Source organism: Staurois parvus, unplaced genomic scaffold (genome assembly GCF_062004578.1).
Source record: "Staurois parvus isolate SC_StPar_1 unplaced genomic scaffold, SC_StPar_1.0 ptg000017l, whole genome shotgun sequence".
Classification (NCBI taxonomy): Eukaryota; Metazoa; Chordata; class Amphibia; order Anura; family Ranidae; genus Staurois; species Staurois parvus.
The window spans coordinates 1,698,496-1,713,928 of NW_028317813.1; the positions used below are offsets into that span (position 1 = coordinate 1,698,496).

The 15,433-nt window shown below is 40.4% G+C and overlaps 1 protein-coding gene across 1 annotated transcript in view; it reads right to left on the bottom strand.

The window, feature by feature from the left end:
• The window catches only part of ERICH6B (glutamate rich 6B), a 258,727-nt gene that overhangs the window by 69,714 nt on the left and 173,580 nt on the right, over positions 1-15,433 (bottom strand). The window contains exon 11 of the mRNA XM_089678802.1: positions 4,412-4,567. Coding sequence (XP_089534928.1) covers positions 4,412-4,567 — 156 coding nt within the window. The remainder of the gene's footprint in view (positions 1-4,411; positions 4,568-15,433) is intronic.

Below are 15,433 nucleotides of genomic sequence, written 5' to 3' on the forward strand. Positions count from 1 at the left end.
AGACATCATGAATGACATTATGCACATGGAAAAACCTGTAGTGCGTGACCTTTCTCCATCCATGGCCAGTCTGGAACTTACTTTGTAACTTTGTCCTCTTCTTTTTCAACTTCAATAAGTTTCATATCTCACCAAATTAGTTTATTCCTTCCCTCTCAATGTTTCATAGTGTGTATTTAAAGACATCATAACAAGTTAAGCACACCAACATATATCCATCTTTGCTTAACATCATCTATTGTCTATTGTTAAATATTGTCTCTCGTATGTTGCTGCTTCACATTCACCTAACACTGAAAACTGACTGATTGCTTTCATTGTGTCTATGTGTCTCTGGTAGATTGTCATCTGTAGCCCTGTCCACATTATTGTGATGTTTATGTTGTTCTTTAGTGTCTTACCTAAATTATGGGCTGATCGTATCTGTACAACTCTGCCCCTTTTGCAAGCCTGATTCTGATGTGCAATGATTGCTTTGCTAGCTAGGTGCCCTTTATTAACTCCTGATTGATTCATTGACAAATAACTCCCACCCCAGTCTTAACAATATAAAGCTAGACCACCTTTAAGTGTTAATAAACCCACAACAGTAAAATTAGACTGCATATGCAGTAAAGCATGCTTGTTGCACTCACTGTGGAACCTAAGGAGTCCTCTGCATTGTGTGCATTGTCTTCTCTGATCCTCCCCTTCTTCCACAGTCCCCAATCCATCTGCTGATAGAACGGAGCCTTGGGGGCAAGCTGCATATGCTCAGTTTGGTGTGTATTGCTAGAGAGTTTTGTTTTCTTCGGAGAGTGCATGGGATCAGCACAGGGCCAATCAACGCTGTCCAGACAAAGGGTCGGGGGATCTGCAGCCTCATAGAACAATCAGGGAAGAATGAAAACTCCCCCTACAAGCTTTAACCAGTGCTCTGCTGGACACTGATAGAAGTCACAAGACTGCTCTAACTGGTAATGAGAAAAGGTATTTAGCAGTTTATATTTACTAAGACATTTCCATGTTGCGTGTACTGTGAGAGACCAGATATTGTGAATGTAGGGTCATGGGTTTAGTATCACTTTATGGAGGAAGCACATTGCTGAGGTTCTTTTCACAAGTAGGTTCTTTATTTAAGTGGGTGCACTTCAGGCCCTGCACTTCACCGATTGCATAAAGCAAAAATACACAGCAAACTACTATGAAAAACACCAAACAGACTGTATGTGACCTTGTTTGCCTATTCAGTTCTTCTTCCTCTCTGTAACATGCACTCTCTACCACTTCCTCTCTCCTTCAACTCTCTTTCTTTCAACACTTTTCTCCACCCCACAGCTTTTATATATATATTTATTTCAGATACTTATATAGCGCCGTTAATTTTATGCAACGCTTTACATATATATTGTACATTCACATCAGTCCCTAACCCTCAAGGGGCATACAATCTAAGGTCCCTAACTCACATACATACATACACATACTAGGGCCAATTTAGCCAGGATCCAATTCACCTACCAGCATGCCTTTGGAGTGTGGGAGGAAACCGGAGTACCCGGAGGAAACCCACGCAGGCACAAGGTGAACATGCAAACTCCAGGCAGGTGGTGCCGTGGTTGGGATTTGAACCAACGACCCTAGTACTGCCAGGTGGAAGTGCTAACCATTTAGCCACTGTGCTGTATATCACCCTAACTTCTGCCCTCTCCTTATTATTGCGCTCACCAACTCCTGCTTATTTCTAAACCTCTAAATATCCACTTTTGGGTGCCTGTGGTGTAAGACTAAGTCTTAGAAAGATTTCAACCAATATAAATCTGCCCTCCAAAAATACAATTTTTTGCCTCCGCACTGCCAAGCAGACCTATTTTAATACTCTCAATAACAACTTCTCATCCAATCCCTGTCAAATCTACTCTGCCTTCAACTCTCGACTTTATCGTCTACTGCCTTCACCCACTAACTCACTCACTGCTCAGGATAACTCCAATCACTTAGAAATAAGATTGGTACAATTTGTGATGAGATCTCCACTGCGCAAATACCTCCCTCATTTAACATTTCATGTCCACAGCTGCAATAATTACCTCCCTCATTCAACCCCACTACTAGATATGAGGATGCTAAACTTTTTTTCCAATGCCCACCTAACCACTTACCCCCTGGACGCTGTTCCCTACGGTCACCCTCTGGCTCTATCCTACACTCTCTAGCTCACATCTGCAATCTCTTCCTTTCTTCCAGCATCTTCCCCAACTCTCTAAAACATGCATTAGTCACCCCAATACTTAAAAATCTCTCATTGGATCCCAACAATCTTAACAACCTACGTCCCATCTCCTTGCTCCCCTTTTCCTCTAAACTCCTTAAACGTCTGGTCTACAATTGAGGGACCATCTCATTAAGAATAACCTTCTTAATCCTCTTCAGTCTGGATTTTTCCCTCAACACTCCACAGAAACTGCTCTCCTAAAATTCACAAACAATCTACTAATGACAAAAACCAATGGACACTATTCTCCTACTCTTGGACCTCTCTGTTTCCTTTGACACAGCGGACTGTGGACCACCCCCTCCTCCTTAAAAAACTCCATTATTTTGATCTCCATGACTGTACTCTTCTCTGGTTTTCATCCTACCTATTGCACCGCAGCTTCAGCGTCACTTACAATTTTACCTCCTCCTCTCTTCTTCTTTTCTCAGTCAGGGTCCCCCAAGGTTCTGTTCTAGGACCTCTGCTATTCTCAATCTACATTTCCTCCCTGGGTCAGTTGCTAGCCTCAAATGGCTTCCAATACCATTTCTCTGCAGATGACACCTACATTTATCTCTCTACCCCTCAGCTCACTCCATCAGTCTGCACATGCATCACTAATTTCCTAAAAGACATTTCAGACTGGATGTCATACCACTTCCTCAAACTATCTAAAACCAAGCTCGTAATATTTCCTACCCCATGTGCCTCCTCACATGACTTCACTGTCAAGATTGATGACACAACTATCAACCCGACCCCGCATGCAAAGGTACTAGGTGTTGTCCTGGACTTTGAACTATCCTTTTAGTCCCACATTCAATCATTGTCCAAAGCTTGTTGCCTCAGCCTTCGCAGCATCTCCAAAATGCACCCCTTCCTAACCAATAACACCACAAAGCTTCTAATTCACTCCTTGGTCATCTTTTGCCTCAACTACTGCAACCCCCACCTCATTCGCTTACCTTTACATAGGCTATCCCCTCTTCAGTCATTCATGAATGCTGCTGCCAGACTCATTCACCTTAGCAACTGTTCGCTGTCTGATACTCCTCTCTGCCAAATCCCTTCACTGGCTTCTGCTCACCTAACGAATTAAATTCAAAATACGAACAACAACTTACAAAACCATCCACAACGCACCCCTCCAGCTGCAACACTAACCAAGTTTGAAAATACCAACCAAAGCGTTCTCTTAATTTCTCCCAAGACCTCCTGCTCACTAGTTCCCTTGTCACCTCCTCCCATGCTCGCTTCCAGGACTTCTCCCAAGCCTCTCTCATCCTATGGAACTTCCTACCCCAATCTTTCCAACTATCTCCTACTCTTCAGAGACACCTATCCTGTCCCCACCTAATCCTGTCCCCACCTAATCCTGCCCCCACCTAACAATTGTACTTTTATTTTTCTCCATCAGTTCATCCCCCACAGTTATTACGTTTTGTATCTCTTAAAACTCACCCTTAGATTGTAAGCTCTAATGAGCAGGGCCCTCTGATTGCTCCTGTGTTGGATTGTATTGTAACTGTACTGTCTGTCTTTGTAAAGTGCTGCGCAAACTGTTGGCGCTATATACAGTAAATTTTGTATTATAAAAACTATATCATTAATAATCATAACAAGTTTACCAGATTCTATCAAAATTATTTCTAGCTTGTGTCAAATGAATATGATGCAATTTGTACCTATTTTGTATATGCTATAACCAATAAAAACATATTGTCCCAAAAAAAATGCAGGCCCCAATATAAAGATACCCACATTACCCTTCCCCAGTCTATGACATCAAAATTATACCTATGTTGTTTTTTTGTGAGTTACATGTAAAATGAAAACATTACTATAACTATTTAACTATTTGCCAGTCTTTAGAATGCTACTTTGTTTTCTTAAACTATGTATACTAATAAAATGTTGTTTTTTATAATTGATTTATGATTGAAAATGTGGTCATTTAATGTCAAAATAACATTATGGTATATTATCGTTGTAATTGCCTGTTTATTAAAAGTTTTACTACATCTTGATTGCTAATACTTTGGCAAATCTCTATTACATTTTGTGTTGCTTTTTAAATTATTCCAGTCACTCTGCCTTGATTTAATGCTAACATCTTTCCTTCAGTTCCTTGCTTTAAGATAGTTTTTTTAATTTATCATTCCTCTTTTTACTTACCGAAGCCTCCCGTTCAGATGGTAGCAGGCTGCGTGACCATTACTCATAAAAACAGCTTGTATTTGTGGTTTGTGCTTCGTATCTTCCATGACTATGAAGGTTAATTGGGCGGATTTTGAACGGGCAATCAAGATACCAATATTTCCTGATGGATAGCTGATTTATAGTTAAGGACAAGAGATTATTGTAGTAACTTAAGAAATTCTGGGTAAAAAAAGATACTACTGAGCATATTAATAGACCATAACATATGTTAAAGCTCCCAAAGACTCTCTTGTAGCCCTGATGTAAAAAACAAAAATATATTTATCATTCAATAGTATAAAATATTAAAACATTAATCTGTTATTATGTCATATGTACTGGGTCTCTATGTTTGTATTGGATTTGTCAGTGTGAAATGAGATGAGCATTGTAAAATAAACTCCTAGGTTATCAAACTTTAAAGGCCAATTGAAGTCACAAAAATAGAAATACATCACTTTTTTCTTTGGCAATGTAAAAGTCTGTGTAAGGACATGATGAGTAGTGTGCTTGGTAGACCATAGAGCACTCTGGAAGAGAAGCAAGTACATTTCCTCTGAAAGAAAAATCTTAAAATCATACTATACAGGGATACTCACAATCTGATATGTATCTATTAATAGAACATGTCTATCAAACAGAATAAAAATTAGATGTTGATTATAGGATGTTGAATAATGTGGACAAAAAATGACTAGAGTTCGGAACTGCACAGTCTATGCATTTGTGCAATTTTCATATCTATCTATTGTAGACTATATATACTAAAGATATATTGGGTAAAAATAAATAATATAAAGCAATACAAAATGATATAGAGTAAAAAAAAAATTGGGGCAACTGTAGATGAGTAAAAACGACTGCAAGTCATAGAATCTCATTTTTGTGATGTTATTGTTGCAAATTAATGTCAGTAGTGTTAAAAAAACAACAAACAATAAAAAGCTTAGGTGGCCCAAACCTGGGTATTGGGAGATTACATGTTTAGTTACATAGCTATTTAAATAGCTTCAGCCATTTATCTACATAGTGTATTTGTGCCACAAATACAGTAAATACTGTCAGGTTTTTAATGCATCCCATGACCAAACTGAAGAGATTTCTCCTCAACTTGCTATCCCTGTCACAGCAGGCAAAAAAATAAGGGTATGGTTGTCACTGGGATAGGACGACACAGACATTAAGCAGATAGAGGTTTAAACCATTCCCATTTAAAATGTGCAATCTCAATCACCACTAAAGAGATCTTCACCATTTCCTTACCCACTGAAGAGATTTTCCATCACTTTCAGCCCTGCCAGTAATTGAGGTGAAATTTCACCAGTGAGGACATAGACCACAAATAAAAAACAGGAGTTCTAACCTTCCTAAATCTGCCAAAACATAAAAAAAATAAGTTTGGACTGAATTTGTTTTAACCGCAGCAACATAAATACCCTGTAAAAAAATCATATCTTCACAGTGTTTTAGGCTGTCTTACATATGGGATACACATCTTCTGCAAACTGAATCTGATCATATAAATCATCACAGATGTCCTTCTGCACAGTCAGATGCATTGTGCTGGGCTCTACATTGTGTGTGACAGCCTGCATGTATTATTCAAATAAATTCAAGATGAAGCACTCATTGAAACAAAGGTCTTACAGCAGATGCTGTGCATTTGTCACTGGCTAGAATGATGCAAATAACTGAAAAGAAAATAGCCAAGTGTGGATGGCCCTTAAAGGAAATAAATACTTTTTTTTGTTTAATATATACTGTATACACTAAATTGTCCAAGTATTGGGACACCTGCCTTTACATGCACATGAACTTTAATGGCATCCCAGTCTTAGTCCGTAGGGTTCAATATTGAGTTGGCCCACCCTTTCCAGCTATAACAGCTTCAACTCTTCTGGGAAGGCTGTTCTTAAGGTTTAGGAGTGTGTATATGGGAATATTTGACCATTCTTCCAGATGAGCATTTGTGAGGTCAGGCACTGATGTTGTACAAGCAGACCTGGCTTCCCATCTCCTATTTAATTTCTCCCAAAGGTGTTCTATTGGGTTGAGGTCAGGACTGCAGGACAGTCATGTTTCTCCTCCCCAAACTCGCTCATCCATATCTTTATGGACCTTGCTTTGTGCACTGGTGTGCAGTCATGTTGGAACAGGAAGAGGCCATCCCCGAACTGTTCCCACAAAGTTGGGAGCATGAAATTGTCCACAATGTCTTGGTATGCTGATGCCTTTAGAGTCCCCTTCACTGGAACTAAGGAGCCAAGCCCAACCCCTGAAAAGCAACCCCACACCATAATTCCCCCTCCACCAAACTTGGCTTAATGCAGTCAGGCAAGTACCGTTCTCCTAGCAACTGCCAAACCCAGACACATCTATCGGATTGCCAGACAGAGAAGTGTGATTTGTCACTCCAGAGAACACATCTCCACTGCTCTAGAGTCTAGTGATGGCGTGCTTTACATCACTGCATTTCACTTGGTGATGTAAGGCTTGGATGCAGCTGCTCAGCCATGGAAACTTATTCCATGAAGTTCTTTACGCACTGTTGTTGTGCTGATCTGAAGTCCACATGAAGTTTGGAGATCTTTAGCTATTGACTCTGCAGACAGTTGGCAACTTCTGCGTCCTGTGCACTTCAGCATGCACTGACCCCGCTCTGTCATTTTATGTGGCCTACCACTTCTTGGCTGAGTTTCTGTTATTCCCAGTTGTTTCCGCTATGTTATAATACCACTAACAGTTGACCGTGGAATATTTAGTAGCAAGGAAATTTCATGGATGGACTTACTGCACAGGTGGCAGCCTATCAAGGTATAATGCTTGAAATCACTGAGCTTCTGAGAGTGACCCATTCTTTCACAGATGTTTGTAAAAGCAGTCTGCATGCTTAAGTGCTTGATTTTATACACCTGTGGCCATGAAGGTGATTGGAACGCCTGAATGCAATGATTTGTCCAAATAATTTTGGCAATATAGTGTATTATTAAAGTTTTACTAAACCCACAAAAGTAAAATCAGTTTATATATGCAGTAAAGCATGCTTGTTATACTCATTGTGGAACCTAAGGGGTTGATCCTGACTTCTCTGATCCTCCCTTTCTTCCAGTGTCTCCCTCTTATCTCCTGATAAGACATATCATATGGAGACAATGCACATGCTCAGTTTGGTGTGTATTGCTAGAGATGATTTTTTTTTTCTTGTGAGAGTGCATGTGATCAGCACAGGGCCAATCATCACTGCCCCGACAGAGGTCAGGGGTTCTACATCCCCCTAGAGAAAACTCCTCCTACAAGCTTTAACCAGTGCTCTGCTGAACACTGCTAGAAGTCACGACTGCTCTAACTGCTGATGAGAAAAGGTATTTAGCGGTTTATATTTACTAAAATAATTGAATTTCCATGTTCTGTGTACTGTGGGAGTCCAGATAGAGTGAATGCAGGGTTTTGGGTTTAGCAACACTTTAATGCTTGAAAATAAATAAGTATTCATTATTTTTTATTGTTGGGTACTTATAAAATATTTCAAATTAATATTTTATATTTATCTTTTGCAAGCAAGTAGGTGGCGTTCTAAGCTTCTATTCATGTATTAATCAGACTAATCTGAACTAGTTTCCTGGAAAAGCCTTTTGTTTGCAGAGGTCATAACTGAAGCTGAAACTGCATGGGCACAGCAGAATGTGTCAGAAGAATGATTCAACCCTCCCCACTCTCTCCACACGTCCATATTGCACAGCTCCATACAGACTGTCAATTTGCAAGAAACAATCTGAAAATAAACAGCTTCTGCTGTACTCTCCTTAAAAAAAAACATTATCTTTGGGCATAGAGGAACATGTATCCTCCTTTGAAACACCTAAAACTGAATAGTGCCACCTGTTAAGTGGCAACACCAGTTTAGAAAGAGTTTTTGAGTACCCAATAGAGTAGTGAAGGAGCATGCAGAAGGTAGTTATTAGCTGTCATTTTTTTTCTTACAAGAAAACCTGTCGCTTTGTCCTGAATGGGAAGAATGACAGAGAACCTGTCACTTTGTCCTGAATGGGAAGAATGACAGTGACAGTCTCTAATACTCCACAAGAAACAACTTGCTAAGTTCAAAATTAAAAAAAATCAAAACTATCATCAGTTAGGGGAAACACTGATATTTAGCTATAAGCCCTTAAAGTGTTACTAAACCCAGGACCCTGAATTCACTATATCTGGTCTCCCACAGTACACAGAACATGGAAGTGCAATTATTTTATACCTTTTCTCATCAGCAGTTAGAGCAGTCTTGTGACTTCTATCACATGCACTCTCCCACGCTGATCACATGCACTCTCCCACGAAAGTAAAACCTCTCTAGCAATACACACCAAACTGAGCATGTGCAGAGTGTCTCCACACAATATGTCTTATCAGGAGCTAAGAGGGGGACACTGGAAGAAGGGGAGGATCAGAGATGTCAGGATCAAACAGCGTTTTTACATAATGCAGAGGATTAACCCTTTAGGTTCCACAGTGAGTATAACAAGCATGCTTTACTGCATTTAAAGACTGATTTTACTGTTGTGGGTTTAGTAATAAGTAAAACGTTATCATGCAGTTTATATCATTGACACATCATATGATAATGCCTTATATTTACTTTGTAAGGTCAAAAGATAAAGGCTAACTCCATTTTTTAAGCCATATAACACCCATATTTAGAGTGTAACATATAACATGGTGCCAAGTGGATCCCCCACCTGACAGTGTTTAGGGTGTCCTCTCCTCCTGCAGCAGTTGTTCTTCTCCACCTGCACAGCCTCATCATTCATTCATAGAGATTTCTGAATGAATAAACTCTGTCAGATGGAGTTGTAGCTCTCAGTGATACACAAGGGCCAGGGTCACCTCCAGCTTAATAACCGAAAGCCAGTACCTTGGCACAGACATAGAACTGGAGGAAGGGTCTGCAGGAGCCTGTGCATTGCATCTGTGAACCTCTGATATATGTGCATTTATTATATTTTTGCAGAAGTTGAACATAGCCTTTACGTTATCAGCTAGTTAATAGGATGTATCATCTGTTTTCTGTAAGGTATATAAATGGGACATTGCTGAGTTATCTGGAAACCTCACATCGGGGCTACTGGGGGATGCAGTAAATGCCAAACGTCACTGATGCAAAGCACTAAAATAAAGGACTCTGGCACAATTGAAAAGACAAATTTCATCACAGATTATCTCATGTAAATAAAATAATTCAAAAATGGATTGTTGTGAGCGCTCTTAAATGAATGCAGCAGCTAGAACACTTAAGATATATAAAAAAGATATATAGAAAAGATATATAAAGTCAATTAAATAACCGTGGTGCTCACTAATTCTATTCAAATTCTAAAACATGAATTGCCACTCAAACAATTGATGTAGCACTCAATATATGTAATATATCGTATTTATCACAATAAGGACCCATCATCTTTGAAGTTTGTTGGCATTGATGTGATTGGCTATCACTGGAGAGGTATTAATAAGACACGAGCGGTCTCCCAAGCAGAAACAAAGTGGGTGTTTGAGCTCAATACATTACACCCCTCAGGCCACAATATAGAAGTAGATGTTAACTGCTTTATTGCCAACAGTTGATTGGGTTTAACCATATTTCCTTTATTCTGTGCCCCTTTTATTATTTATTATGTTTATACCATTTTATATTGCACTTTTATATACCGTATATGATTTTCTGGTAATGTGCGTTTACATATATTGAGTGCTACATCAATTGTTTGAGTGGCAATTCATGTTTTAGAATTTGAATAGAATTAGTGAGGCACCAATATATATATATAAAACCAACTATGGTAATATTTTATATTTTTATATTATTATGTATATTGTGTTTTACATTTTATATTTATTTGTAACTTACCATATGTATACATTCAGTGCACCCACCTTGCCGTGGTCCGCCAGTATAGCTATGTGCCAATCACTGCGGGGCCGCTTTAAGGCCATGGATACTAATATGTATTTCTCACCGTTAGACTTTAGAATTACTTGAGCACTGCCACTTTATTGGTTATATGGATGATGGGAGTATATTATCTGTTTATTAGTTCCCTGGGGTCTGTGGCTGGCTAACTTTCAGCTAGCCTCGAATGGTGAATGGGAATAATCTCCCTGTCCTTTGTATTCTACTGACAGTATCGCGGATCCACGGCAAAATGGCGCCGTTATTAACGCGCATGCGCACTGGCCGAAACTTCGGGAAGATGGCCACGGCTAACTGCGCACGCGCCGTCTTCCCCTATATAAACGTTGGACGTCGGTCACGCCTCTGTACAGCCTCCCCTCTGATGATGTGCCTTTAGCACGAAAGGCCTAAGGAGGAGCTGTGCAGAGCGTGACGTCATTTCACCGCCGGAGCCACGAGGAGGCCCGGCGGCCATCTTTGTTAGGGTCAGTACTGCTATTCTCACTACTCAGTTTTCTGTGTTGTGCATACTACCCTGTCTTTTTACTATATCAATAAATAATTTTGGGAACATACTACACTATCTTTGGCACCTGTTTTGGGGCTCCTATGTGGAGCTATTGCCCCCACAGAGAAGGTGCCTGTACCATCTAGAGGAGGGATCATCACCATAGAGGATTACCTGGCTGACCTTAAGGGGACCCCTGGACCTGTATTGGAGCTCTGGATGATCCACCATGAGAAGGATGCCCACCACCTGGTCCTGGATCTAACATCAAGGATGGCTATTCCTATATACGCATAATCCATGCGTTTCTGGTGAGTGCGCACTTCTATCATTTGAGGCAGACAAGCTCTGGAGATTTTTTTCATCATTTTAGAGAGCACCACGGATATTTAATTGACTTTATATATCTTTTTCTGCTTTGTTGGTGTTCTTTGCTGGAACTTTTGGTTTATCTTTAAGCGCTGCACTATATTATTTACATTTATACTCTGCATCTAAAGGCATTGTGGTTGCCTTAAATGTTCTAGCTGCTGCATTCATTTAACAGCGCTCACTACAATCCATTTTTGAATTTGTCTGTATATACCATTATTAGTTTGTAGCTGCTCTAGGTTTGATTTCTGTATACTTTACTACAACATGGGGGATATCTTTGACCTCCGTTTATCTAGGAGTGCCATTTCTGAGGATTTCTTTACGCTAGAAAATGAGCATGATGATTTAAAAGGTCTCTTTACACATTTAAAAAATTTAACAACAGCAGAGATTAAAACTCTTTGGGATATATCATTCCTGGAGATATATGTAAAAGAGCAAATGGTCCTCAGATCGCTCCGCTGGGATATCCGCCCAGATTCAGAGGATCATAGCAGTCACCTTGAATGGTACCAATTCTTTAATAATATGGGGACTGACTTATTGAAATTTTTGATTATACGTAAAAGGAAGAAACTTGCCCATTTAGACAAGGAGATTAACTTAGTACGTGAGAAATTAACCCCTTTTAAGGACACTGATAAATATAGAGGAGAATCTGATAAATTAAAAACGCATATGGAAGGGGTAGAAAGGGAACAGAGAATTAAAAAGAAGCAAAAATTCCAAAGGGATTATAGAGACTACTCTGATAAGGTTGTCTTTGACTGGCAAAAACAGAGTGACCCTAATGATCCACCGAATTTAAAACCTCCAGTAATAGGACCTATGAACAATAGGAATCATCATAAAAATAAACATAACACCAGAACACATGATAATCATCATTATAACCTACCTACTTCAAATAGGTTTGAGCCCTTACAAGATTTTTATGATGACAACATAGGGTCACGTGATTACTGTTGGCATCCAAACAATGCCAATACCCCACCTAGGAAGGACTATACACCCTCCCATAACAAACAAGCTATGCCCTATACTAACTACTACCCACCACAACCGCACAATAATAACCATTATCATGACCCACAATATAAGGGGCAACAGAAAAAACCCTATTTTTCTTCACCACGGAACAACAAAAGGTCCAACAACCAGAACAAAGGGGCCCATTATCAATCAAATAAGGAAAACTATTGGCAAAAACCAGTACACAGTAATAATAACTCCTATAATAATAATTTCTATAGGGCACCTCCACCAAATTCAGGATACAATCACAACCAACAGCCAACCAATTACCCTAAACAGCCTTTTTTAGGGGAAGGCATAACGCGGAAAAGAAGGGACACCGGAGGGGAAAGAGAGGAGGAAAGAGAACGAATAGACACCCCCAAGAAAAGAAAGATATAAAAGGGCAAGGGATCTTTAACCTCAGTGGAACAAAATTAACAGATAATGAGTTGCAACTATTGGATAAGGGATTAAAATATGCCCCTTCCAGAAGTTTGAGTAAATTTGATACATATATAGATATACACAAATTTACACGGCAACTATCACTTAAAAGATATTTTGCAACTAACCCTATTATTAAAAATACAACTACTGACAAGTTCATCCATTCCCATTTACATAACGCATCTACCTACAATCCCCTCTCTAAAATGATGATTTTTTTCATCATTTTAGAGAGCACCACGGATATTTAATTGACTTTATATATCTTTTCCTGCTTTGTTGGTGTTCTTTGCTGGAACTTTTGGTTTATCTTTAAGTGCTGCACTATATTATTTACATTTATACTCTAAATAAAATAATTGTTTATCCTCTGGCTTTGTGTTTGAGTTAAAGACAGTTAACAGAGAGGTTAACAGAGTTTTAAAGAAAATTCACCACTTGCCCTCTGGAAGATTTGCCCCCTTCATGACCAGCCCATTTATGGCTATACGGTGCTGCGGTGCTTTAAATTACAATTGCACGGTTAAGTAACACTGTACACAAATTCAATTTATATCATTTTTTTTTTCACACAAAGAGAGCTTATTTTTGGTGGTTTTGATCATCACTGTGTTTTTTATTTTTTGTGCTATAAATGAAAAAAACAAAGTAAAAAAAACAGAAAAACAATTTTTTTTAACTTTTTGCTATAAAACATATCTAATAAAAATGTTTTAAAAATAACATTTCTGTATAAATTTAGGCCAAAATGTATTCTACTACATGCCTTTGGTAAAAAAAAAATCCCAATAAGTGTATATTACTTGTTTTGCGTGAAAGTTATAGCATCTACAAATGGTGATATATACCGTTAGCCATAAAATAAGACCTACCCCGAAAGAAAGACCTAGTGCTATTTTTGGGAATTGCTAAAGTATAAGACCTGCCCCGAAAATAAGACCTAGTTGTGATCAGGGCTTTTACGCCACCTCCGCCACTGGCCTTGCGCACACCCATATCTACTGTCTCTTATAAACACAGAAGTATGCTGAAGTGACAGCACCATCCGCTCCCACAGAACCTCCCTACCTCTGTACTCACTGTGGGACAGGGAAGGAACAAATATCTGGGGGCACAGTATGAAGTGTGTTTAGGGGCGGGGCATCTCCTCCTGCAGCCTAATGCATGGAAGCCGATGCCCCAGGGGTGATCACCGGCCAGTGTGGAAGAGGCGGAGCGGTGAGTAAGTGCGCTTGGTGCACTGTGTGGGAAGATAGGACCCAAAACGGGAGTTACTATAGAGAGGGGCCGGCTGCTGACAGCTGTGTTTTGCAAAGCTAGCTAACCATATGAGGGCAGTGGAGGGGGAGGGGGGGGTGCAAAGGTGAGCTGCAGTTCAGGTGTTGCAGAGGTAAATTGAGTTAGGTGAGCTGCAGACAGGGTGCATAGGTGAGCTGCGGCTGGGGGGGTGCAGAGGTGAGCTGAGTTGCAACCCACCTTTGTACCACCCAGCCACAGCTCAGCTCTGCACCCCCTGGCCACAGCTCAGCTCTGCACCCCCTGGCCACAGCTCACCTCTGCATTCCCCGTCTGCAACTTACCCCTGCACCCTGTCTGTGGCTCCTATCTGCACCCTGTCTGAAACTCACCTGTCAAGTCACCCCTGCAACACCTGGCTGCAGCTCACAACCAGGGGCGGACTGACCATTTGGAAACTTGGGTACTGCCAGAGAGCCCGGGGTCAGTAGGGGGCCCCGTGAGATGCCTCTGGTACCTTTCATAGGCTTTTTTGGGTGTGGTTTGAGTGAGGGTGAGGACACAGGGGCCCCATGATCCCCTACTGCCCGGGGGCCCCATGAGTTGTCAGTCCGCCCCTGCTTACAACTGTCATCAACCGGCCCTCTCCATAGTAACCCTTATCCACAACTGCCTGCAGCTCACCTCTGCACCCCCTGTCCACACCTGGACATTTAAAAAATAAGACCTACCCCGAAAATAAGACCGGGTGTCTTATTTTTGGGGAAACACGGTATACTGGAATTTATATTTATTTTTTTTTTATACTATTAATAGCGTTGATCAGCAACTTATGGTAAAACTGCACGGGCATTCTGACACTGACACTGGTTGAGAACTGACTAACTGCCACTGATAACCCCAGTAACACTAATACAGTGATCAGTGCTAATAATCAGCGATCAAGGGGTTAACTGTGTGTTAGGCACAGTGATTAATGTGTACTCTGTTGTGTTTTGCTAGGAGAGGTGCTGGTTTTTTTCTCTCTGCTTTGCAGAGGGATAAAAAGCAGCATGTCCCTGCTGACAGGAGAGAGATCTGTGCTGTTTACTCTCATATCTCGCCCCTGTCAGCTGCTCCACAGATTACCGAGTCCCAGCCACGAATCGCTGTCTGTGACCCTGTGATTGACATCTTTGGAAGCCAATGACAGCACAGCTCTAGCAGTGCATGGGCGTGCCCCGTGCCCTGAAATACAAAGTCATGTATATTTATGTGATTTTGTGCAGAGCGCCCACCCTGTAGCAGTAAAACAGATATAGGATGGCTGGGAAGTGGTTATAAATGTCATCTCTTAGATTGTAAGCTCGAAAGAGCAGGGTCCTCGAACCCCTTGTGTATTGTTTCGTTACTGTATTGTCTCATGTACTGTCCCCCACTATAATGTACAGCGCTGAGCAAATCTTTAGGCGCTATATAAATACTGTAT